The sequence below is a fragment of the Heliangelus exortis genome, chromosome 1 (genome assembly GCF_036169615.1).
Source record: "Heliangelus exortis chromosome 1, bHelExo1.hap1, whole genome shotgun sequence".
In the NCBI taxonomy this organism is placed as follows: Eukaryota; Metazoa; Chordata; class Aves; order Apodiformes; family Trochilidae; genus Heliangelus; species Heliangelus exortis.
In genome coordinates, this window is record NC_092422.1 from 126,329,294 (window position 1) to 126,353,795 (window position 24,502).

Here is a 24,502-nt window from a genome sequence, read left to right on the forward strand (position 1 = left end):
CAATATTGCCTTGGAATTTGAATAAGGCTTTTTCATTTTTCTTCCTGAATACTGTTTATTATACAACATGGTTGTATCTGCCATTACTAAAGGTGTCTGTTATTGGTATACGCACCTTTTTGAATATATATATGGGTTTTAATGGTCTTGAAAATATGTTAATGTTTCAGAAAAGTCAACCAAACTTCTTGCATCCTTTTTTTGTTCAGTCTAGACAGATGCTTAGAGTGTAGCCTAGTTAGGTCATTTGAAAATTATTTGCCATGCACTTCTGTTAGCTTAGAGGAAACCTGTTGCCTCTCCAATTTTATGTTGCACTTTTCAGTTACTCCTTTTGCAGTTTGATACTCTTGCCTTGCATCCTCACTGAAAATAAGTGAAAAATCTAAAAAAAGCAGAACAAGTTGGATAACCAGTTAGATGAACTGCCGCACCGCCTTAAAGAGTGTAGCTGCATCTAGCTGGCCTGTAAAAGGCTTGGTGAAAGAATTCTGTGTATCATTATTTATTAGGTAATTGAATGGCATATGAAGATGCAAGAACTCCATCTGCAGGAACTTAAACTCAATCGAGAGTTAGTCAAGCAAAAGGAAGAGGTGAAGTATATGCGTAATATGATTACTGAATATGAATGTACAATCAGTAATCTGGAAGAAGAAGTTGTACAGCAGAGAAAGGTATGTAGTTCTGGATGCTTTTAGAAAAACTGCCTATTCCTTATTTCACTAAGTGATTCTTCCTCGTATGTTTTTAACATAGATGTTTGTATCTTGGTTCCCAAATGACTTTCATAACACATTGAAGTATTTCACATTTTGGTATCTTTTTTTTTTCTAAGCTGGTTATAAAATTTCCATTGCCTTCAATAAATAAAACACCTTTATCAAACATCTGTTACAGTTTCACGAAGAGAGGCAAATAGCTTGGGACCAAAGGGAAGTAGAACTACAGCGCCAATTAGACCTGTATGATCGTCAACAAAATGAAAAACTTAGTACAGCTCCAAAGGTACATGCACTGAATTAACTAAAAATAGATTCATAAGTACATTTTTCAGAACTGTCAGCTTACATGAATGTTAATCTTTCTATGCAGTTAGAAGAGGCTACAGGATCAGCTCCAGACCCTAGTTTGCCACTCCCACAACAACTTGAATTCGCTTTGAGAAAGAACCAGGAGCATGTTCAAACAATCCTGGAAACCAGGGCAACCTGTAAATCCCTGGAGGAGGTAATAAAATGCACAGATTATTGTAAGAAGGTATAAGGTTTGTATTTCTGAGCCCTTTACATTTTTTTAATATAGTACATACCCCTTTAGAAATGTCTCTCAAATGTGTCCTGTTCCTTAGAGGTATTAAATACAGAGAAAGAGTAAATGAAATAGTCATACCATGAATAAAGTGAAATATTCTTCATTTGGAAGAAAGTACAGGAGAAAATATTTGAATATTTTAGAATGTTCATGTAGTGGAGTGAGGTGATCTTGCTGTACAAAATTCAGTTGAGTGTAGCTACTTAAGTACAGCGTAATATTACACTGTAATGTTAAAAACAGTGTAACAATACAGTGTAACATTAAGAAAGTACAAAAGTAGTATAGCAAAAACCTTGTATCTTGGGTTTCTAAATCGAATGTCTGTTACAGAAGATACTTTGTGGTTCTTAGAGATTTGAAAACCACCATCTTAAATTAGTAGCAGAAAATGAGTTTCTTAAGTGTCTTATGTCAAGTAAATAATACATAAAAACACCATAGGGATATACTGGGATATTTTTTTTCTATTAGTAATCCTATATGGCTATAACTGAATGCAAGACATTTTGTGTTTATAAGTCAATTTAGACAAACATTTCAGGTATGTCTTTCAAGAAAAAAGATCTTTTTGCAATGTTTGAATTCTGGAAATGCAACAATTGTTTTTCATTGTAGAAATTAAAAGAAAGGGAAGCTGCTCTGTGGGAAGCTGAACAAAATGTTTTATCAAGAGACAGAGTTATAAATGAACTAAGACTTCAACTACCTGCAACATCAGAAAGAGAGAAAATCATGGCTGAAATAGGCAAACAAGAAGATGATCGAGAGCACCATCATGCCATAAAAATTGCTCATCAAACCATTACAAATATGCAAGCAAGATTAAATCAAAAGGAGGAGGTGTTAAAAAAATACCAACACTTGCTTGCTAAAGCAAGAGAGGTAGTTAAACTTTTGTATAAAATTTTTTCTATTTTTATGTTGATTTTGTTGACTCTTTATTTCATTGATAGTGAAATATTAAACAAGTTCTGACTTCGGAGGTATCAGAACAATGACAATTAGGAATTTTTTATATGGGAAGTTGAAGTAGAATTTTTTAACCTCTGCTGTGAGTATTGGCCTCAGTATATCGTATATTTATATAGAATTTTCCAGTACTTGCAACAATGATCTCTGGATTGCATCTTGTAGCAAACTTGAAAGGTTTGGGAAAGAACGGACATAAACTATGCATTTTTTGGATATAAAATCCTTAAAACGTTTTAAATTAAATCATATTAAGGGGTGAACAGTGTATCTAAGCATAGTTTATATTATTTAAGCAAACTTTAGACCCTTAAAGCATATTTTAAAGCCTAGATGTAAGTGTGTTTGGATCAGGAGCACATTTCCAAAGCAGATTTCCTGTCATCTTCGCTTTGACGAACCAGATGTCTTTGGTTAATTTAACATATGTAGCGATTTCTTCCGATAGAAATCAAGTTGGGGTTTGGGTTGGGTTTTTTTTTTTTGGAACTAAATCAGAAGAAGCAGACAAAATCTGTCTGCTAGCCAGTATGCAATCCATGGGATCACAGTTCAGTCTGAAGTAAACAGACCTGAAAAGTACATGGTATGGACATCACTATCCATATTGATTGTCATACTTGGTGTGGACCAGTATCAGCTGCTTTGCTCTCCAGCTTCTGTTCCACTGCAACACACTACTTGCTGCACAGATTAAAATTGAAATATTAGCTTCTATTTTCCAATAGCGTTTAAAAGGAAAAAGAATAAATCATTGATTATAGCAAGAAGAGAAGAATTTATAAAACTGTCAGAATTGGAGGAAGACTGGGGGAGCAAAACTGTGCAGTGAGTGAGCAATCAACAAGTTAAGGTACTGTAGTTTTATGACTTTTTGGAATAGTGTGCATCAGTAGAGTTACATTTTATTTTGATCTAATAGGAGCAAGAGGAAATAGCAAAGAAGCATGAAGAAGACCTTAGAGTTTTACACCAGAAGTTAAGTCTGCATACTGACAAGTCCCTTAATAAATTCAAAGAGACTGCTTTGGTGAGTTACGTTTTTGTGGGATTAGTGAAATTGTTCCTGCATTTCTAAAATTGTTGCTTAAAAGAACAGTTCTGCAGTCAAAACAAAGTAATAAACCCAGGAAAAATAAAAGGGTGGTTGATACAGAATTCCATTGTTTGGGAAAGAATTTGCAAGAGATGGATTAGAAGTCAAATGTAAAAAATGGGTTACCACCTCAATATATATGAACATTTTTCAAATCATGGTGATTTATGGAGACTTCCAGGGGAGGGAGAGTTGTATTTTGTTTTCTGTTCTTTTCATTCAACCTGTAGTTATGTTAAACTAACCTACTTCATTATAAACTACCTCTTGACACTTTATCATAAAGTGAAACCTGTATCTAGCTGGTTATCTGCTGATCATTGGAGGCACAAAGCTCTTTGCAAACCTGTGTGATTGCTTTCTCTGTGGACGAAAGAAACACACCTCAGTCAATAAATATGTTAGATATTAATGCCTGGTTATATAAAGGATTGAGTTTCAAATGCACAGCTAATGCTTATGTTTGATTTAAAGCTTAAAGTATTTATCACATGCATTTGTTCTGTTTTACAGGAGTTAATGAAAAAGACTTCGTTACCACTTTCCAACAACAATTACTTTCTCCGCATAGCTGAAATGGAGCAAACTGTGGCAGAACAGGATAATTCTCTTGCTTCGCTTGTTGAAAAATTAAAGAAAACATCATCTGAATTGGAGAAACAAAAAGAAATTACTTTAATGAAAATCAAAGAGTTTGAGGCTGTCAGAACCCAGTAAGTTTTTAGATTGTTGACAAAAGTCACTGTTGAACTGGATCAAGTCAATTAGGTATTGCTGCTACAACACTTGTCTACCAAACTTAACATGTTTTTGCTGAATTTAAGATTTAGCTGAAAAAAATAACTCAAAAGACTTTTTATTGTTGGTAATTGTAAATTATTTTTAATTCATAGCCCTTATCAGAGCTACTATTGAAAAACTGTCTTCAAAAAAAATGCTTTTCAGTTGTTATCTTTGTGCTATTCAGAGAAAAAGAAAGTATTCTAGGAGTTCTTGGTTTGAGAGTTTTCTTTAAGATACTGTGGTACTTGCAGATTTATGCTTTGTGTTATTTTTTTTCTCATGGTACATCCTTTTGAGCTTGCTGCCTAACAGGTTTAAACTCAAGAAAATTTAACCTCTATTTAGAAAGAGGAAAGAGTTATGCTTTTAGGACCAGGAGTTAGAATGAACAATGCACTAATATAATTTTTCTGATCTTGAGTAATTTTTTATATTAAATTCAGGTCTTCCTTGCTGAGTCAGTCTTTGTTTTGCTGTTTCTAAATCTATGCATCATGTGCTGTAAAAATAATAAAAAAATAAAATTGTGACATTTGCTATTTATTTGAAGTTTGCTAACTTGATTATTGCAGTGTACTGTATCAATGCTTTTTTTTTTTATTAGGCTCCAGGAAAAGCACACAACTGATAAGGAACAACTAAAGGAAGAAGCAAATGAACTGAGAAATATGTTATCTCAGATGGAGAAGGAATTAGCAAATGTAAAAACTGAACTAGAGGTCCAAAAAGAAGCAAATAATAGAGCACCCACAGCAACCCTGAAAAACTTGGTGGAACAGCTGAAGAGCCAGTTAGCCATAAAAGAGAAGCAGCAAAAAGTTAGTCAACAAAAATTAATCCCTTTGTCACATAATTGTTTAGTGTTGCTTAATTGCTTAATTGCTGCTTAATTGTTGCTTAACTGCTTAATTGTTTAGTGTTGCATAGAATTATTTAGAATTCTATGTATAGTACATCAGGAGGTAGACTATAATTGCATAATATAAAAGAGTAAATATAAATTGCTTTTTCTTGGTTTGTAATGTTCATATTAGCAGCTCCTTCACTTAAAAGAATTTGAATTTATTATTTTCAGGCTTTGAGTAAAGCACTTCTGGAACTGCGAGCAGAAATGACGGCCAATGCTGAACAGCAGATAATTGCTGCTGCATCACAAAAAGAGGCATACATGAACGTCCAGGAGATTGTTGACAGAGAAACAAGGGGGCTTAATGTGAGTATTAGCTAATACAGTGACTGGATTGCTGTATTGTTGATAATCCTGGTTTGGGGGTTTGATGTTTTTTTTTTTTTCTTCTAGGCAGAGATAGAGGAATTAAATAATCAGATTACAAAACTTACAGATAATCTTAAAATAAGTAAAACCAGGGAAAGTTCTTTGTCTGATGAAAGGGATGAGTTGAACCAAGAACTTCAGAAGAAACAAAAAGCATTTGCTAAAATGTTGAGAGAAAAAAATGAACTAGAAAAAGAAAATGAAGAACTGAAGAAACGGATTAGGAGGCTAAGCAATAGCATTCAGGTAAAAGTCGCTTTAAAAAACATATTCAGTCTCGGTCAAGTTTCTGTGTAGATATGTTGGGTTTGGGTGGAAAGATTAAGTACATTTGGAAGGCATTGAGATATATACTTGATTTAAAAATTTATGTTTGCTCATCAGCTGAGCATAAATGTGAGCTATTTGTTTTAAGCTGTTAGAAGCATACCTCAAATGAAAGAAAGGGACTGAAAAAATAGTTGCTTCTTGAAATACGTTTGAAAGACTCTGAGGAGTTGGATTACTGCTTTCAAAGCTGCTTAGAAAAATGGAATTTTGATGACCAAGGATAGAGCAAGGATGCAAGTGGGAGCAGAGGAGGTTCTGTGTAAACATAAGAAGCAGCTTTTTCATGGTGAGGGTGACAGAGCACTGGCACAGGCTGCCCGATGAGGTTGTGGATTCTCCTTCTCTAGAGACATTCAAAACCCACCTGGACCTATTCCTCTGTGACCTGCACTGGGTGGTCCTGCTCTGGCAGGGGGTTTGGACTCAGTGATCTCTTGAGGTCCCTTCCAGCCCCTCACGCTGTGATTTCTGTGGTCTTCCTGGGGGTCCTAATTTCACCTTTCAGAAGAAAATGAAAGGATTTAGAGTGGAATTTTCTAAACATTTTTTAAATTTGTCTAATTGCTGCTGATAATTATTCAGTTTAGAATGTTATATTTCAATGCTTTAATAATCTAAAGATAATTTTTAAAAGGTTATTTAGGTTGTAGACTAATAATGCCAGTTCGAATTAAAGTAATTCTTTTCATGGAGAAAAATACTTAAGTAGTGGTCATTAAACTTCAAAGTTTGTAAAAGTTTGTAATTTTTCAGAGCAAAGTTGATGAGCAAAATCTAATAGATGCACTTCAGAAAAAAATTAAAAAATTGGAAAGTGAACTTGAGAAGAAGTGTGAAGAAACAGAAAAAAAAGGTGTGAGAGAAGTCAAGGTACGTGTACTTAGATCATGGCTTGGAACGATGTTATCAGCCTAGGTCTAGGCAGTTCTGCTCTCCCCCTTGCCTCTGAAAAAGCAACGTATAATTCAGAGTTAGTGCATTGTAATTTTAAGTGAAGATCTGTTTCTCATAGGGAAACATAAACTAACATAACCAATTGTACAGCTGTGCAGTAGGGGTCTATAAATGCCTGGTGAGCTGCAGAAGACTGATCTGCTGTAAACTGACATAGAAAAATAATTTTTTTTCTTTAATCTGTCTTCTTTATTAATGTGAATTTTGAAGTAAACAAATACGCTGCACTAACACCTCTAACTTCATAAAAATCACACCTTTTTAAAAAAAAGTTAGTAGTAAAAGATAAGGAAGAACTTTGTAGTAGCAATAAACTGCATTGGCTTTATACACCAGTCACTGCAGCATACTTAAGGTTTCCAGAAGGGCCTGCTATTTGCCTTCTAGTAAATAAGGTAAATAATACATGCCTGCTATGGCTTCATGTTTTAAATTGGTATCCTTCTTCATTTTCTACCGTGTTTGCTAATTTTGCTTTAAGAAAAAAATTCCAAAAGAAATACGTAATTTGTTTATATGCTTCACAGACTTCCAAGGAGGAAATAATTAGATGGGAAGAAGGTAAAAAAGGGCAAATCAGAATGGAAGGATTGCGGAACAAACTAAGGGAAAAGGAAAAAGAAGCAGATGCTTTAGCCAAACAGTTGAGTACATTGAAAGAAGCTTATACCAGGTGAGTTGGTTTTTTCAGATTCCACTACCAAATGATGGCATAAGGGAAATCCAAATATATTTGTCAGATGGTAATTACAAGATTATTAATTAATTACTGATGTCTAGAATTTGCCATTGCTATTGAAAATTAAAAGGGTTAGGTCATTTTCAAGAAGTAGGCTACTCCTCTACTATCTTTCCTTTCCTTTCTATAAGACAACAACATTTACTAGAAGAAACTGTTTCTGAATAAAACTAATTTAAGCCCTTTATTTATGCTTCTTGTAAATAGCATTCTGGTATTCCCATCAAACAAGTAACAGCTTTATGAAGATGGGCTGTTTCTCACAGCCATGTTACTTAATCAGCTTGCTACCCCTGTTTTTTACTTATAGTCCTACTGCACTACTGACTGTCGTAGGATTGTGAGATGGAAGCCTTTAAAAAAATACACATGCCCAAACCAGCTGCAAAAGTTACATTTACTTCAGTACAGTAATGCCAGGGCTTTACTGATAAAAGATGCAGAAGAGAAAGGAAACTGTAGCGGTGATGGTAGCTGTTGTTAGATTGTGGTTGGAAACTGCTTCAAAATGGCATTTAGTCTTAGCAAGTATTGCATGAATTTCACATAAAACAATAGCAAGACCAGCAAGTGGTTTATGACATGCATGATACTGACTTAAGGTTCAATATTTTTCCAATATTTTTTCAATATTTTCTCCAATTTTTTATAAGGTGACCGTATTAAGCAGGAAAGGGGGTAATGGTTCAGTCAGCAAAGAAATTGCAGATGTGGTTTCTTTAAGAAAACTTTCTTTAAAGCAAGTTAGCAGCTAAAGTTTTGAATATAAATTTGCTGGATGTTTCAGGACTGAAAAGGAGAAAATTTCTCTACAGAAGAAGCTGAAAACTACTGGCGTCACTGTTGACCATGTTGTTGGTCTGAGAGCCTTAGAGATTGAAAAAGAACTTGAAGAACTAAGAAAACGGAATCTAGAATTAGAAAATGAAGTTGCTCACATGAGGTGAGAGGCATTTTAAAAGAATCTTTAAAAAACTACAAATCTAAATGAGAAAAAAATGTGGAAAGTGATAGTCTATCTATTAGGCCAACAGATTCAGTAAGGAAAAAAAGAGACAGGGATTTCAAAAATCCTTCTTTGAGTCTGAAGAGCAAATTTAAAGCTACTTAGAAGTAATTTTGCATGTTCAGAGAATATATAGCACTCTTTCATTTATCTAAAAAGCTATGAAAAGGATGTGTCTTCTAATGTGTAAAATTATAATTGCAATTTAGATTGGTGAACAGTTCAGAGTTTCTGGAACTGCTAAATTGCATTTGGGGAGTGTATGGTAATTTTATCACAGTATCTGTGATACTGTATCTGAGTAGTAGAAGCTTTAGACATCTCAAAAAAGCAGATTACTTTTGCTTAAGCAGGTACTTTTGATTCATGGGGACTAGTTAAAATAGTGTATATGGGTAACACTGGTTTAGGATAACCACCCCAGTAATACTAAAAAATCCAGTCTAGTAATCCAGACGTTCATGTTTTGTGGGTTTTTTTTTTATCTTAATCATGTTTTTCTGCATTAATAGCCATTTGGGGTTTTTTGGCTTGATTCATTTTTTTAATGTAGAACACAGCAAGCAATCCCACGAGATTCTGTTGTAGAAGAATTACATTTCAAAAATCAATACCTCCAGGAAAAGCTTCATGCATTGCAGAGACAAGACTCAAGAGAGACATATTCTAGACCCTTGGTAAGTTTATAATATAACCATGTTACCTGATGGAATCTTACCTGCTTAACAAAAATACTGGTTCTCCATTTGATATTCTGTGTCACTTAGCTTGCTTTATCACAGATGTCTTGAACAGGGTAAGAGGTGCTCAGCTTTTAGTGTTTAAAAAAACCCACAGTAAAATAATAAAAAAACTGGAAAACTTAAGTTTCTTTTTTCCTACAGATAGATGCTGAAATATTCAGCATCCTAGTATATGTGGAGAAATAAGGGATACGTATTTTTAAATACAAGTCTGCAACTGAGAGACTAATTTTATATTCCATGATTGAAAATTTGGCATACAGAGAGTTTGGGGGGAAATACTGAGCTTCATTTCAGTTACATTAGGTGTTTTTCATATGCTACATTAGGTGTTTTTCTTATGTTTCGATTCTTAAAAGGTTTATTGTATTGCAAATATTGCATTACTGGGTTATCTTCGTCTTTCAAGAAACAGACTTAGCAGTACAATCTAGGTTCTTTATTTCCTGGTTTGTTTTACTGTCTTCTGCTTTTCTTTCATGCTCCCTTCTATCTTCAACTTGAATCAGAGTACATGTGACCAAACTGAACTGACCAAGTCTGTTCCTATCAGTATCAGTAAACAAAAGTATTTGAATTACCTTCAAAAGAAATCTATTTCAAGCAGGAATGAAATAAAACATAAGAGTAATTATAGCATTACAGATGGCAATGAAATAGATGGGGAAGCAGATGTGCAAGCATGCACCATGCATAAGGAAGGCCATGAGGCTCCTGCAGTTGGAAGCACAGAAGTGGCTCATGAACAGCATTCTGAAGATGCTGAGAAATGCAAAGATGCTGATGTATCTAGGGATGGATTGGAAAAGCAAAACAGTGCTGAAGCTGATGAAGAGAACTGCAGTGAAAAGGAAGAAAACATAACCCAAGCTGAAAATGGAAAGTTTAATGAGGAATTTGAAGAAGAGAAGAGGAAACAAGAAATAGTCAAGCAATCAAATATTGATCAAGAAGAAAGTGTAGAAGAGCCTTGTACTAACAGAATGAGCTGCAATCAGTCTGATTCAGGGGAACCTTCTGATCAAGCTAATTATGATGAAGCAGAAAAAATAAATGCGAATAATGAAATGAATCAACACACTGAAGAGGATAAACATAAAAGTGGCACAGAGGGGGTTGAAACAAGCCCAGAATTTTGTGAAATGCCCGAGGTTTGATACCATAGCAAATCTCTAGCATTTCATCCGTATAAGTGACGTAGAAATAGAGTAGTTTGATCTTGATAATGGAGTAGTTTCCTCTGTATCGTCTGCAGGAATATTGAAGTAGTCACCAAGTGGTCCAAAACCCAAGCCTTTCAATTTCATGATAGGCATGCATGTCAGCTCACATCTAAGCTACTGTCAATTCTAAAGTTTTGATCCAGAAAGTTTACAAATAATCATAATGATACGTGCAGCTAGTTGATAACATTCATCCTTTAAGAGACTTAATGATGTGTTACTTATACTAAGAAAAAAATATACTTTATTGAGCAAATACTTTATTTCTATCATCATTAGTGGTGAATTAATGGATCATATGATTGGTTCCATAATTACCTAAGTAAAAACTGCTGCTTATTCTATCATCCAAAGGCTTTAGTCTTTACTACTCAGGAATTATGATTTACCATATACTTATAATTGGAATTGGTAATATAAGGTATGTATAAAGCATAAGTATTCTTTATGTAATAGAAATTACTATCCTCCATGGATTAATAATTAGGATTACAGGAACTAACAAACTTAAGAACTAGAGCTATTTACTGGTTTTTGTGTCTTGTTCTAAAATACGATTTCAGTGAAATTCCTTATGCTATATATACTATTTAATAAACATATCAGATTGTATCCTTAGGTGTCACTGCTTAATATACTTTTCCTTTTAGACTGTGAGATTTATTTCTATACAATTTGAGAGTTAATTTTGATTTGAAAAAAAAAATTACTGGTTTTTAAACTTCCCTTAAAAGGTTAACTAAGCATATTGAGAAATCTAAGAGAAGTAGTTCAAGTTAGAGTAGATTAGATCAAAACAGTGATGATAGTTCTGACATCTACTTTATTTCTGTGAAAAATACCAGTTCTCAGTTGCTCTTTTATCAGCTAGGACTGATACAACAAATAATGTACTAACAGTTTTTTCTCTGTTTTCTCAAGACATCAGGAATAGGGTCAGATGAGCAATATCAAAGGGAACAAGAGATTTTAAAGGAAAATTTAAGATTGTCATCTGAAAACATTGAGCTAAGGTTCCAACTAGAGCAGGCCAATAAAGATTTGCCAAGACTAAAGGTAACATCTTTCTATCTGTACCATTTAGTCCCCTTTACATATTAGTGGATTGCTTAAAAATAATTTCTGTACATACTGCAAGTTTTTAATGTTTTTATGGATGATAAGAAGGTCTAATGGTTGGCAGAAATTATGAAAATATCATTGCAATGGGAAGTTGCTTTCTCTTTTCAGAGTAAACTAACTGTAATTTTTGCTGTTGTTCACCTCTTTGAAATCTAAATAATTTCCTTGTTACTATGGATTTCAGGATCAAGTAGGTGACCTTAAAGAGATGTGTGAACTTCTCAAAAAAGACAAAGCAGCTCTTGAACGAAAGCTTGGCACCATTGGAGAGGTGAGTACTGTAACACAATTTTTCAGTATAATCAAATAATAATCAAAACCAGTATTTTATTAAAGCTACATGACAAACTATATGAAAATGGAAATTATATTAATATATTTATATAAATGCTTAATAAAGTTAAAGCTTTATGATTTAAAAGAGTTTGATTTGATGCAGATATTAGACAGTGTAAGTTGTTAGTAAAGGTCTTTTGTTTGTTGTGCTTTGCAAGATGACAATTAAATTTTAACCTAGCTACTGTCAGCTACTTTGAGCAGTATTTCAGAAATTACAGGAAAGAAAAGGCTTCAACAGTGCCCAGTATCTGTCTTGCCATTAATCTGTCAAACTCTTTGTGTGACCTTTTAAAGGAAGTTGATATAATAAATGTTCTTGAGTGCCTTTCTAGCTCTTTAAGGAGAATTAAGTGCTACTTCTAGGTTCCTGGAAAAGATTGTGTATTTCACCTTCTTTTACTTGTACCTTGCATGGACAGCATGTGTATCTGCCTATCTCTTAAGAGATAGTAGGTTTTGTATAAGGAAATTCAGTTTATAAAACTGTTTCATGCAAAGCTACTGAGGAGGTACCAGATTTTTAATCTTTCTCCATTTTCAGGCATCAAGATCTGACAGAGGTTTTTCTTGAAATCTGCTGTGTACCAACATAAGCCTCCTAATCCCTCCATTCTTTTTAGAGAAAAAAATACTTAAGTAATTTTTACTTCCAAAACTTGGTTGCTATATAGGTTTATGTAGGGCTCCAGGGAATAAAACCTTACTTATTTTCCACTGTACTGTGCTCCTTACCTCTGTATAAAGAAAAGGAAGCACTCAATGGGTACAGTACTAAAACCAGCATCATCTTAATAATTATTGAGGAAAAGAGTTACTACAAAGATGATGAGAAAACTAAATGCATTTGAACATGCTTTAACATATTTTCTACCTCATAAATGAATGTGGTGAAAGAAGAATAGACAAATTACAAGCTTTTTTCACGTGTATTTATTTATTCATCATGCTGTGAGACTATATGCCTTGGGAAAGGGAGAAGATTTACTCAGGCTTTAAAATACATACCTTCCATCATTTTAATGCAGCCAAATTATAGTTGCTAAAAAAGGGCCCTTTTTTTCTCCCTCAAGCTCCCAGCATTCTTCCTACTCCATCCCCTCTTTCCTCCCCCGTTAACATTAAAGCAATAATTGTATGGTCTGTTAGATCAGGGAGTAGTAGTACTTCGAATTATTTTCCTAGTATTTCAGTTTAGTTCATACACTACAGCAGATTTTGAGACTTACTGCAACTTTCTTGGGTAACGGAAGATGAAGGAGCTGATACATTGAATTTGGGGGTGAGTATATAATTTTGGGAAGCTAAGTCTGCAAGAAACTTTAGGGTTCGAGTCACACCCAAATATAACAGTTTTTAATAAATATAAATAGTAATGGGAAAATAAATGATAAGGTAAAATTTGGTGTACCTCGGAATGATAATATGAAGTGTTTATTTCCTCTTACTTTTTTTTCTTCCTTCTCTATAGGCTGGTAGAAGTGGGAAGACAGTCCCAGAATTGGAAAAAACAATTGGTTTGATGAAAAAGGTTGTGGAGAGAGTGCAGCGAGAAAATGAAGATCTCAAAAAAGCTCGAGCTGCGGTTTCTAATGAGAAATTACTTGAACAGGAAAATGAGAAGCTAAAGGTACTGATTTATCTCCAATAACTAGGTAGCAGTCTATGTGCAAGCTTGTCAGAAAATGGATCAGTGAGTGTGTTGTCAACACTGATTGGCACAAAAGTGTTTTAAACATGGAGAACACAAAAGCAGAATTTCCCTCAGGATAACATACTGCATGATTTATGCAAAGGTATTCTGTACCTTAAGAATAAATCTAGAAATGTGATGAAATGCTATGTTCATTGTGCTAGGTAACTATGCAGAAACCTGAAATTTTCTACTAAGCAATGTATATGTGTTTTAACAAACTGTTCTAGTCCGAAATGGAAAAAATGAAACTTCATCTGGAGGGGCAGATGAGTTTGCGTTACGAATCTAAAACCAAAGGAATGGAAAAACTCATTACTGAAAATGCGAGGCTTCATAAAGAACTTAAAAAGGTATCATCATTATAATGCATCCTTTTATTTCCATTAGTTTCTAGTTGTGGCAAGTATCCTTTTTTTGTTTTTTAGTAGTTGACATAGCAGGTAAACTTTTCTAAGCAGTGATGCATTCATGAGTGAATTTTTAATTATATGTGGAAAGAAGACATCCAGATGAGTAGCCCAAGACAGAATTTGGGAGTTGCAGTGCTAATGATCTTGGACACAATGTTATCCTCTAAATCACTACTGACCCTATCTCACCATCATTCTAGATAATCCTGTCTGCATATGAGGTTAAATATTCCATAAACCTTTGTTTTTATTGAATAATAGGAAGCTGACAGCAGAGAGAAGCTCCGGATAGCAAAGAGTAACTTGGAGATACTAAATGAGAAGTTAACTGTACAGCTGGAGGAAACCATTAAGAGGCTAAATTTGGCTGAGAGCCAGCTGGACAGAGCTGACACCAAAAGGTGGAAGTCTCTCGTTGAAACAAGGTAGGAATCGAGAAGGAAGTAAGGAAGATAAGTGTTACTTCCTCTTTAAATATTAGCAAACAAATTAACTTCCATTTTCATGATTTTTTCTTTATTTTGAAGATAGTTTTACATTACCCGTATTTTATTTTCTGATTCTTTATTAGTACATAGAAACAGTATATAGGTCTCTGATAATCAGGAGAGTTAGGGTACCAAAGTGTTGGCCTTTTTAGCTGCTTCTATACAGAAGCCAATTACTTACCTCTCTTCTTCCAGTCAGCTGTAGATTTTTGAACAGTTCTGGTAAAGGAAGCATTTTTTGTTCCTTGCTGCTTACATGTACTTCAAATGTGCTTTGTGGAATTATGGCAGCCATTTTTGCTGAACATAGAGAGTATTTTAATACCTTACCACAGTGATGACAATGTGAAACAAAAACTGCCAGCCAGCAGCCTCCTTTTCCAGCTTGGCTGCATTTGAATCTGTATTTAACCCTACGAACATGCAGAGGTTGTGTTAGAAAAACCATGGGTATTTTTGGGATATGTAGGCATAGCTAAAGATTCTTCATTTGTGTTCTGAAGGCCCTGAAAGCTAATGCCAGTCAGAAAGTTGATTCTGTTATCTGTAGAAGGGAGAAAATTTAATTTGAAATAACTAAATACCCCGGTCAATATACATGAAAGAAGAATGATTAGGAAATGGCCACTGTGATTTTTTTTATTTTTTTTTTTTTTTGTTACTTATTTTATATCCTAAGATATTTCAGTAATTTTTTAAAAATATTCTAAAATTGTTTTATATTCCAGATTGACTAATAATCGATTAGAAAAAGAGAAACAACAACTAGCTCACCAGGTGGAGGATTATAAGCACCATATACTCACAAATACAAGTGAAGGTCCTTCAGCTGGTAATCATTTTCAATACCTAAAATAAAGATCTTGTATTCTGGGCCTAAAACTATTTTTATTTAATATGTGTTAGCAAAATTATAATAAATCTACAGAATTACTTGAATTATAGTAGTGCCAGAGGAGGGTAAAATGAAGCAGAGTGAAGTCTTGGGATTTCTGAGTACCTATACCAAGCTCTTTATAGCGAGTGGTAGTAAGTATCTCCATAATTATTCTGAACTAATATGCTGGAGCCTTCTCAACATTTCTCTTTTGAATGTGTACTTCATGCCACCATTTGCTTTTTACACCTCTCAAAAGACTGTTTATAAGTTATCAGTAAGTCATGGAAACCCTCTTGCCTACCCTTTAAAAAGCCTTGGGTTCCAAGATGCCAGAAAACGAGTGTCTAATTCCATATACCAGCCCTGTGAACAATTTAAGACACAGCAGGCATCAATCCCCTGCTGTGGGAAAAGCAGAATACTGTAGAGCAGCACATTGCCATGTGACTGGTAAAATGAAATAAAAATTTAACTCTCATGAAATTATGAATGTAATTAACAATATCCCTATACTGTTATTTTCAAGTTTTGTAAATTTAACTCTGAGAAACTGTACATGTCACAATTCTCAAAAGTATGCTAATAGACTAGTCATTGCAATATTGCATTCAATCACTGGAACCAGACACCATAGCCTAATTTGTACAAGAACTAAAGAAAAGCTCAGATTACTTGAATTTTTGATTGTTCTTGTCCGTAGCTGGTTTTACACACTTCAAATGTTTCAGCTTTCAGAAGCAGAATTACAAGATTATCAATGTATTTATTTTTCATTACCTTAAATTTCATAACCAATTATTATTATTCTCATTATTATTTTTTATTATTGCAGGACATAATGAAATTGTAGAAAAGGATAAAAATGACAAGTTAATTGCAGAAGTAGCTGATCTTCAGACACAGTTGAAAGCCACAGAGTTGGAAAACCAGCTATTAAAGGTAGGTGCAAGGATCGTCCTAAGCAAGCTAATGAGCAAAATTATGAGCTGTTTAATTTCTAAACCAACATTTAATGACAAAGTAAATTTCTAAACACTGTGCTTATGAAGCCTATTTTTTTACTAGTGAATCATGGGTTTTCTTAAAAAAAAAAAAAACAAAACTCTTGCTGACATGTATTTTTAAAATTCTTGATAAAGATGATACTTTTTTATTCTTTTTAATAGGAGGAAACAAAAAAGCTAAGAAAAGGACTTGAAAACTTTGACCCTTCCATTTTTGAAGAAATTGAGGATCTGAAATATAACTACAATGAAGAAGTAAAAAAAAATATTATCTTGGAAGATAGATTAAAGCAGCTTTCTGAAGAATATGGCATTCAGGTGGATAGTCCAGGCAGTGTTCCTGTTGATTAGGCTATTGTGTAGTGTCCTCAGTATTGATACAGAAACAAATTGTTGGGTAGTTACATAATAGTGGATTATTTGTCTGTTTGTATCCTGGAATGATACAAATCTAATGAAGTTACAGTGGTTTGGCACATACTTAAGATTGCAGAATTGAGTTAGTCAACAGCTGATGGTATTTATATGCGCAAGTAAAAATAAGTCAGTTCTACATCTGCCAACTTCTTTGCACTATTAATTTCAATTCAGAACAACAATTTGGGTAATACACAAGTGTCAGCTGAAGCTGAAACCTTGGACTTACTCCAAGAGTTGACAAACAATTAAAATGTGCTAAGTCCCAGATTGATAAGAATATGTAATTTGTTCTTGCTCTCATGTGCAATCGTACTTCTTAACTACGGACTCAGGGTCAGTGTGCTGGATCTCTGTTCTTACATGCCTCTAGGCAGAAAATGGAGTGAAAGTAAAGAACCAAGAATTGAAAGTAAAGTTAGTGTTTCATCCGAACAAACGGTATTTTTTGTAGAGAAATGATTTTTCATTTTGTGTGTTTTATATAGATGGATGTATAATTTTATAGCACAGATAAAATAAAAGCCAACTCAAATGATTCATCCAGTCTCACCTTTATTATTTATATGCCATCTTACTTAATATGCCCTTGATGAAGTTTCCCAATTGAGATGGAATCTGAAAATGTGTATTGTTAAGCAAAGTCATGTCTGTCACTAATTACACCAAAATAGAACTAATAGACTTTCTATTATTTATTCTTTTTGTCTCAAAATGGTGGAAGTATCTGTAGGTTATAGTTTAATTAGGTTTTTAACTAAGAGCATAGTGCTTCAGCTTACCTGTTAAATACAGTGAAAAGTTTTCCACAAAAAGGAACTGTTACAAATTCAAAAAAAAAAGTATCAAATTTTAGCACTAATTCTGGTCACATCTGAAATACATTCCTTACTGTTAAGAAACAAATAGATCATAAAATTAAATCCTACATATAATCGTCTTTGTATTTATAGAATAATAATTTTATTTATAGAAGAGCAACCTATGGAAATTTTACAGCTTACTGTATTCATTAGGTTACCTATTGGAACCAGCCAGTGTTAGACAACATAATTCATACACTTACAACAGTTTCCAGAAATGGCTTCAGAAGTTAAGGATTTTTCAGAACTGAAAATAAACATGCTGAGAGCTAGATCTCTGCTCTGGACATCAGGTCTCTTGTTATATAGAACTAGACATCAAGAAAAAAATAAAATGGCACTGTACCTAGGCTGCTGCCTAAGCTAGAAGATTATTTGTAAAGACTTCCCTTGTGGGCACAACTAGGAGGAATGTAGCACATAAAACAATTAACTTAAAGGAGAAAAATTACTTCAATCATTAAACTTGATGTCTTTGAGTCTGTCAAATCTTTGACCATCCAAATTTGAAAAATGGTGAAATAAACTCTTTGGTTCAAAGTCACAGTCATATTTTGTTCTATTGAAAGAAATTACAACAGGCTGAGAATTCAGGTATGTCTCTGCAAGTGGCCAGCGTAAGCCGAGATGATGGCGATGGAGCTAAAATAAAAAGAAATAAGATCAATTTAGTGATTTTAATACAGTAGCCCAGCATTTCCCAACTTAGGAGGTAAGGGTGCTCTAGTATCCCCTGACTTAGGGCATATAGCGATTAATCAGTTATCTGAATAAGATGGGTAATAAAGCACAAAAGGCAAACCAGAACCCAGGTGTCCTCTGCAGCTCCAGAAATAATACATACTCGGTAACTGATCAAAAAAATCACATTCATATTAACAATACTTGTTCTGTAAGTCAACATTACAAGAAATTATTTTTTTATATAAAGGAATTAAGCTTTACAATGTTGAGTGATTTCTATTCAGAGACACAAGAAAATCTTATGTTCTCACTCTAAGTTATTAGCATAATGTAGATAATGAAGTTTAATACGTTGTCATTGTAGTGATTTACTGGCGTGATTACTTCTACTGTCACTTGATTTGCTAGAATATTTACTACTAAAGAATTTGGAAAATAAGACAAAATGCAAATACCTCACAATGCTTCATATATTATGAATTATTATAGTGCTTTCCACATGTCCATCTATGTATTTACCTTAATTAAAGACCCATCATGGCAGTGCCACACAATTCCTTCAACTTGACCCTCACTGCAGCCTTCAAACCAAGACAGTATGTCATTTTGTTTCAGAGTAGGTGGATTCTTTATTTCAAATGCTCCATGTGGTACGAGAAGATGTACAGGCTGCTTCTTGCTTCCTAATCCTATGTTGAAAGAAATAAAAATCTTCCTGATAGTTACATTTGATCACTAAAGATATTCCTCATTTATGTTATTACAGCTATTTTAAAAGCACTGAAGTCCAGAACATAGACTTCTATTAGATAAAACATTTTCCTGGCTTCAAGTGAACAGTTAGAGGTAGATATTTGGTTGTCTCTTTTGCCCTTGTTGGTCACATCCTCAGTAACGATAAAGCTACTGCCTAAAGTCTTCACGCTTCAGATCATGATCCATAGTACAAACATCTTGGTTCCTGAAAAATCTGGAATATTTTCTTATGAATACGGATTAATACTCAAGCCAGACTGTTAATAAATGCATTGCCTCTTCACTGGCAGCTCTACATAAATCTTCATTAAATAATACAACTATTAGAATTTTTTGTTGCAGTTCTTTTACATTTTGAGAGAATGGTGAGACCAAGTACTACTATTTTTCCTACCCATCCTTGCAAGTTCTTAGCAGCAAAGCTCAGAAGTTAGAACTCATCTGTGTTCATACGTAGCTGCTTTTTGTAATAAGGCTCTTAAATGTAGAAGCCACAACGAAAATTTAGCTTAAATTACATTTCCTTTTTAAAATATTAATAATATGCCATGGTTTTAAAATTTCAACTTACTACTAACTCTAGGGACTCAAAAAACAAAAAAAAGGCTGCTGAATAAAATTTTCTACTTTAACTGACTAAAGCAGCATCAGAAAAACAAGTCAAGTCAAGAAAAAGCACCAAAGCACCAACAATCTGTAAAATATTGTAGTATTTTAGTAGTATTTTATAAAATAATATTCCAGTCAGAATATTTTCTGAAAGACTGAAGTGAAGTATTTTTATAGTGACTCCTGAAGAACATGCACATGGAAAAAGGCTTATAGACACAGTCTCATGACAACTCAGCTTTCTGAAGTGAGTGTCTTTGGGGGAGTACTCTTTGAGCTAGTCCTTCCTCTGCTTTCTGAAACCATTACATTCCTATCTTATTTTTTAAAACTTTTCTTTGAATAAGACATAGTTTCCAGTCAAAATATCACAAAATAGAAAAAGTATTTACAAACAGCCATACAAACTTACCATATGGATTTGCATTAATATTAGTCCCAATCAGCTCCAATGTTTGTTCTGAAATTTCTGATAAGGGCACCGGACTGATTTCAAGAAGCCCTGGGTCAGCATGGTGTTTCAGTACCAGTGCTATTCCAGGCTCATAACTTACAACACATGAGTGCCAGCAATACTGCTTACTGTTTTTCTCCACAGGCACCCAACCTATGAGAAAGCATTGCATTTTATCAAAGTATCTGAAGTAATCACATGCCTACTAGAACTGTACATGGATTTAAAAACAAACCAACACAATTAACTACAGGCTGTGACAAGAAAAAACTATGTCAGATACCAGAAAGAAGTCAGAGAAATTCAAACATGTCAACTATGCCTTCAGCTGAAGCCCTGCAAGTATGTGAAGCAAACTGCAATTATTTTCAATGTGTCAGAAGAACAAAGCCTTTCTGGATAATGAATGAATGACATTCTGGTTTTCTAAATATGTTAACTACTACTTTTAACTCTGGAACTAATTCTAATATACTTTTAAAATGGACCACCCCCACCACCACCATTTTAACCTGTGCTGTATGATAGGTACCTGGCATATGTCCATTTTCATCAGGCAAGGGATTGCCATTAGAGAATTCTATGTCCTTTGCTGGAATCCAAGTACTGGGAACAGGCTTGAAATCCTCTTCAACGTTCCAAACAAATTCTAGACATACAAATGTGGCAGGTTTTCACAAACTGTTATCAAATTTTACATTTTAATCATCTTTCAATGAAACTATTAAAATACCATCAATCTAGACATTGGTTTACAGACAGTAATCCCAGTTACTCTGTACAAGCATTGACATCTGGCACACTGAACCAGTCCACAATTGTAGAGGGTTTAAAGAAGGACAGAAGCCTTTAAGTAGTTTAAAAGTTCAAAACTGACTATGATTTAAAAATGGGTACTTAAATAGAAAACATAAAGCTGGAGCAAGAAGAAAGAAGAACTAGAGAAAGAATAGTAGCAGAAACTAGAGAAGTATGATAGGATAGCATAAGCATAGTTTCCTTGGAAGGGACCCAAAACTATCATCTAGTCTGCCTACCTGACCAGTTCAGGACTGACTACAAGTTAATGCAAGTTGTTAAGGGCATTGTCCAGAAGCCTCAAACACTGACAGGCTTGAGACACTGACTACCAGCATTTCAAATGGTTAAAGTTCATCACATTAATCACAGCCCAATTATCCAGTGCTTATCCAGAGTATCTGGATCTCTTTGCATTCCATGTGTTAGGCTAGAGCTGTTTTTCCCACAGGATAACTTACATTGCCAAAAAAGAAGGAAAGAAATCTCCACTAACCTTTGCAATCCTCCAATGAATACAAGAATCTCCTAAACCTTTTTTCAGCTTGTTTGTTGGGTTTTCGATCCAGCCTGGCCCATAGATACGGTTGCCCTAGAGTTTCCACAGGGATAAAACCAGCAGTTTAGAGATGTAACCATACTCTGGACAGTAGTAAAATCACCTACATAAAAGGCAAGACATAATTCTCATTTGTCACTAGAGACAGTTTATATCAAAAGACATTATTTAAATTCATAAATTACGGTGTATGAATATAAAAATCTGTTTGTAGAACCTTGCCTAGCTTAATACAAAGTTTCCTTACAACTTCAGGTAATGGCAAAAGCCCTAGCAATGCAATGAAGCACAGTCTTCACATTTCCTCCCAACCTCCATACTTCTTTTAATCCTTCCCAAGGAACTTAAGACATTCTCTATTACATAAATCCTAGTGTGCAGGGAAGACGTACTAACAAGAAATTTTAAAACTGGGATAGTTTATTGATGTGTTCACTCAAAACATACTTAATGTATTTTAAAGAGTAAAATCTGTAAGAGCTATAGAAACACCTCCTATGTTTACAGTAACTATGACTTTGTGGTCAAGTTGTATAAAGAGAGTTGAATTCCCAATAGCTGGAATCTAATAGATCATACAACAACAGTGAGAATTAAGTAGAACAAAGCTTTTAGTCAGCATGAGAAATCTGCATATGGATCTTCCTTATTACCTTTATAGGTAGTTACATAACAGCAGGTTCCGTCCACTTTTTCAGTAGGAATTGCATTGTATATATCTGCCTCTAACGCCTTTCCATTTATAGTTTCAGTTGCCAAAACTTTAAATGGCTGAAAAGAAGACAGGTATTTTAAACCCTTATTGTGGCAATGTTCTCTTCAAGACTTGTTCTCATACAGGTTCTTGCTCTTCGGAGCTGGCCTATTCAAGTCCAGCATTGCACATTACATTACTTATTTGCAATACTATCAAATACACCCTTGGTCCTTCAAGACATGACAGCTTGGAGAAAGCTCCAAGACAAAAAAACAAAGGCAATTTACTTGCAAATTCCCTCCCTCTTTTCCATTCTCAATTAGTATTTAGATTAGTATTTTCATAGTGCACATAATCCAGAAGGGTTCTAGTCCAACACTGCAAAATTATGAGATGTGCCTTCCCATATTACGATGGTAATAGAAAGTCATCATGACTGGATGCTTTGAGCTTGCAGTTTGGAGATTAAAGTCAATTGCATCATGCTAGTGCAACACACAGACCAGTGGAATGCAAAGTGGGAAAAATATCTCACTCTTAAATATTTAGCATCAGTGGTTTGGATTAAAACCAGCAAAGACATAAGTGATGCAGGGGTCTGACACAAATATTCAGCCACAACTAGTCCAAGTTTCTGCAAGGATTTCTATAACTAGGGCTTCTGTAACCATTTCACTGCAAACATACAATCAGTTTTGTGTGAATTCCAATCTTTTTCTGTTTCACCACCCCTCCCTCCTTTCTCCCTGGTCAGTTTTGAGTGGTAAGCTGGTCATTGTCTCTTTTTTCTAGCAAAACATAAAGCAAGTCCTTGTCTTGCAAAAGTCTTGAAACAGAATGCAGAATTCATAACATGAGCACCTTCTACATGCTCTTGTTACATTACATGACTGTCTTTTATTTTAGTAATCAGATTTGTAACCATGACATACAGTATATATGAAGATTCACTATGAAGCTGACAGGCAGCAGTGTGTGCTGCTACTAAAACTCAGAAAACACAAACTGGCGATCTACAGCTAGACAGATGAGTGCCACCCTAATCTGTTCAGACACTGCCTCTTACACCTCGGGAAAAGTAACTTCCCTTTGGCTCCCTTACTTTCACCTTGATAAGTATTCCACATCTTACACCTTCAAATTATATTTTCTGTCATTAGAAAATTCTTTTAACAACACACACACACCCCCCAAAACAAAACAAAACAAAAAAAGCAAGTTTTTTTTCCCCCACAAGACTCATGGGTGAGTCGGCAGGATGGTTTCTCACAAGCTCATGTTGCAGTCATGTTGGAGTGGCCTCATTCCTTGTCTTGACTATTCCCTTCACTTACATACACAGACACATCAGCGTGACCGCCTGGATGCCAAAAAAAAGTAAAAAACGCAGAAGAGTGGAAAAGAGCTGAAAGGGCTCCCAAACCACCGTTTTCCCTCATATTTAAGAAGGGGAACCTTATGGAAACCTTTACCGTGCATTTCGCTCCTGATCTATAGTGAAACCCCTCACCTCTCGGGTGTTCCCCCACGCAGCCGGGTCGGGCCAGGTTCGGTGAGCCTGACAGGTCGGTGCTGCTAGTTCTGCAGCCCGCCCCACCCCACTGTGCAACAACCCGCGGCCCAGAGACTCCCCCTGGACCTGGACCCACCGCGGGAAGTGCGGCCCCTCTGTCTCCCGCCCGGCCCCGTTTCGCCCCAGCCACCTGGTTCTCCCGCTTGGCCGACGGCTCCTCCTTCACCTCGGTCACAAACAGACACGGCACCTTCCGCTGTACCGCGCCCCGGCGCCGCATAGCCCTACCCGGCCTCCCGCTCCGGACGGGGGCCCAAACTGAGCCGCAACTACGCCTGCGCAACCCCGCATCCACGGTGCGCGACGGGAATTGGAGTCACCGCCCGCCCGCCACGCCCTCCAGAGGCTCCGGGACGCACCTGTGCTCCAGGGACGGCGGGGCGGGGCCGCCAGTCTGCTGCAGCCCCCTGCCGCAGTTTGATCAGGCGCTCCCCGCCGGCCAGCCCAGCCGCTGGCCTGGGGCAGCTTCCCTTCCCACAGCGGCGTCTCCCGGGCTGGCAGGGCCGCCCGGCTCCATCTGAGGAGGCCTCCTGGTGGCCCGGTCGCTCGCCGCCCCCGTTCGCCGTTGGCGGTGCCTGATTTCCCCGGCCTGGCCTTTCCTCAGGCTGTCGGTGCTGCTTTTTCAGGGTGCCACACGACCGGGGTTGGGGCATGGATGTCCTGTCCTCAGGCTGTGGACGCCTCTCTGTGTCTGAGGTTGCCTCCATCAGGACAACTGTC

General features: G+C 35.7%; 2 protein-coding genes across 6 annotated transcripts in view; one reads left to right on the forward strand and one right to left on the reverse strand.

Annotated features, from left to right (window-relative positions):
- The window catches only part of CEP290 (centrosomal protein 290), a 41,938-nt gene extending 24,610 nt beyond the window's left edge, over positions 1–17,328 (forward strand). For all 5 annotated transcript variants that reach the window (XM_071765743.1, XM_071765753.1, XM_071765771.1 and 2 more), the window contains 22 exons: positions 513–677; positions 901–1,008; positions 1,096–1,230; positions 1,933–2,199; positions 3,209–3,316; positions 3,896–4,095; positions 4,770–4,983; positions 5,241–5,378; positions 5,466–5,687; positions 6,525–6,641; positions 7,253–7,398; positions 8,252–8,407; positions 9,024–9,147; positions 9,723–10,364; positions 11,358–11,492; positions 11,743–11,829; positions 13,366–13,524; positions 13,818–13,940; positions 14,262–14,425; positions 15,217–15,320; positions 16,201–16,307; positions 16,535–17,328. In XM_071765743.1, the coding sequence (XP_071621844.1) occupies positions 513–677; positions 901–1,008; positions 1,096–1,230; positions 1,933–2,199; positions 3,209–3,316; positions 3,896–4,095; positions 4,770–4,983; positions 5,241–5,378; positions 5,466–5,687; positions 6,525–6,641; positions 7,253–7,398; positions 8,252–8,407; positions 9,024–9,147; positions 9,723–10,364; positions 11,358–11,492; positions 11,743–11,829; positions 13,366–13,524; positions 13,818–13,940; positions 14,262–14,425; positions 15,217–15,320; positions 16,201–16,307; positions 16,535–16,723 (3,810 nt within the window). In that variant the 3' untranslated portion in view covers positions 16,724–17,328. The remainder of the gene's footprint in view (positions 1–512; positions 678–900; positions 1,009–1,095; positions 1,231–1,932; positions 2,200–3,208; positions 3,317–3,895; positions 4,096–4,769; positions 4,984–5,240; positions 5,379–5,465; positions 5,688–6,524; positions 6,642–7,252; positions 7,399–8,251; positions 8,408–9,023; positions 9,148–9,722; positions 10,365–11,357; positions 11,493–11,742; positions 11,830–13,365; positions 13,525–13,817; positions 13,941–14,261; positions 14,426–15,216; positions 15,321–16,200; positions 16,308–16,534) is intronic.
- RLIG1 (RNA 5'-phosphate and 3'-OH ligase 1) lies at positions 17,328–24,064 on the reverse strand. The gene is made up of 7 exons (XM_071765792.1): positions 23,913–24,064; positions 22,166–22,283; positions 21,450–21,545; positions 20,688–20,804; positions 20,114–20,308; positions 18,856–19,025; positions 17,328–18,294 (listed from the first exon to the last, which is right to left on the reverse strand). The coding sequence occupies exons 1-7, from the start codon at positions 24,000–24,002 to the stop codon at positions 18,106–18,108; spliced, it is 975 nt and encodes a 324-aa protein (XP_071621893.1). The 5' UTR covers positions 24,003–24,064; the 3' UTR covers positions 17,328–18,105.
- Positions 24,065–24,502: the final 438 nt, after the last annotated feature.

Bases quoted from the DNA above. Each gene is read 5' to 3' on its own strand.
- RLIG1 (XM_071765792.1), bottom strand. From the start codon at position 24,002: ATGCGGCGCCGGGGCGCGGTACAGCGGAAGGTGCCGTGTCTGTTTGTG. The intron at 20,805-21,449 runs GTTAGTGGAGAT...TTGTATGTCTAG, and splicing joins TTCATTGGAGGATTGCAAAG to AATTTGTTTGGAACGTTGAA. The intron at 20,309-20,687 runs GTACCTATCATA...GCTTTCTCATAG, and splicing joins TGAAAATGGACATATGCCAG to GTTGGGTGCCTGTGGAGAAA.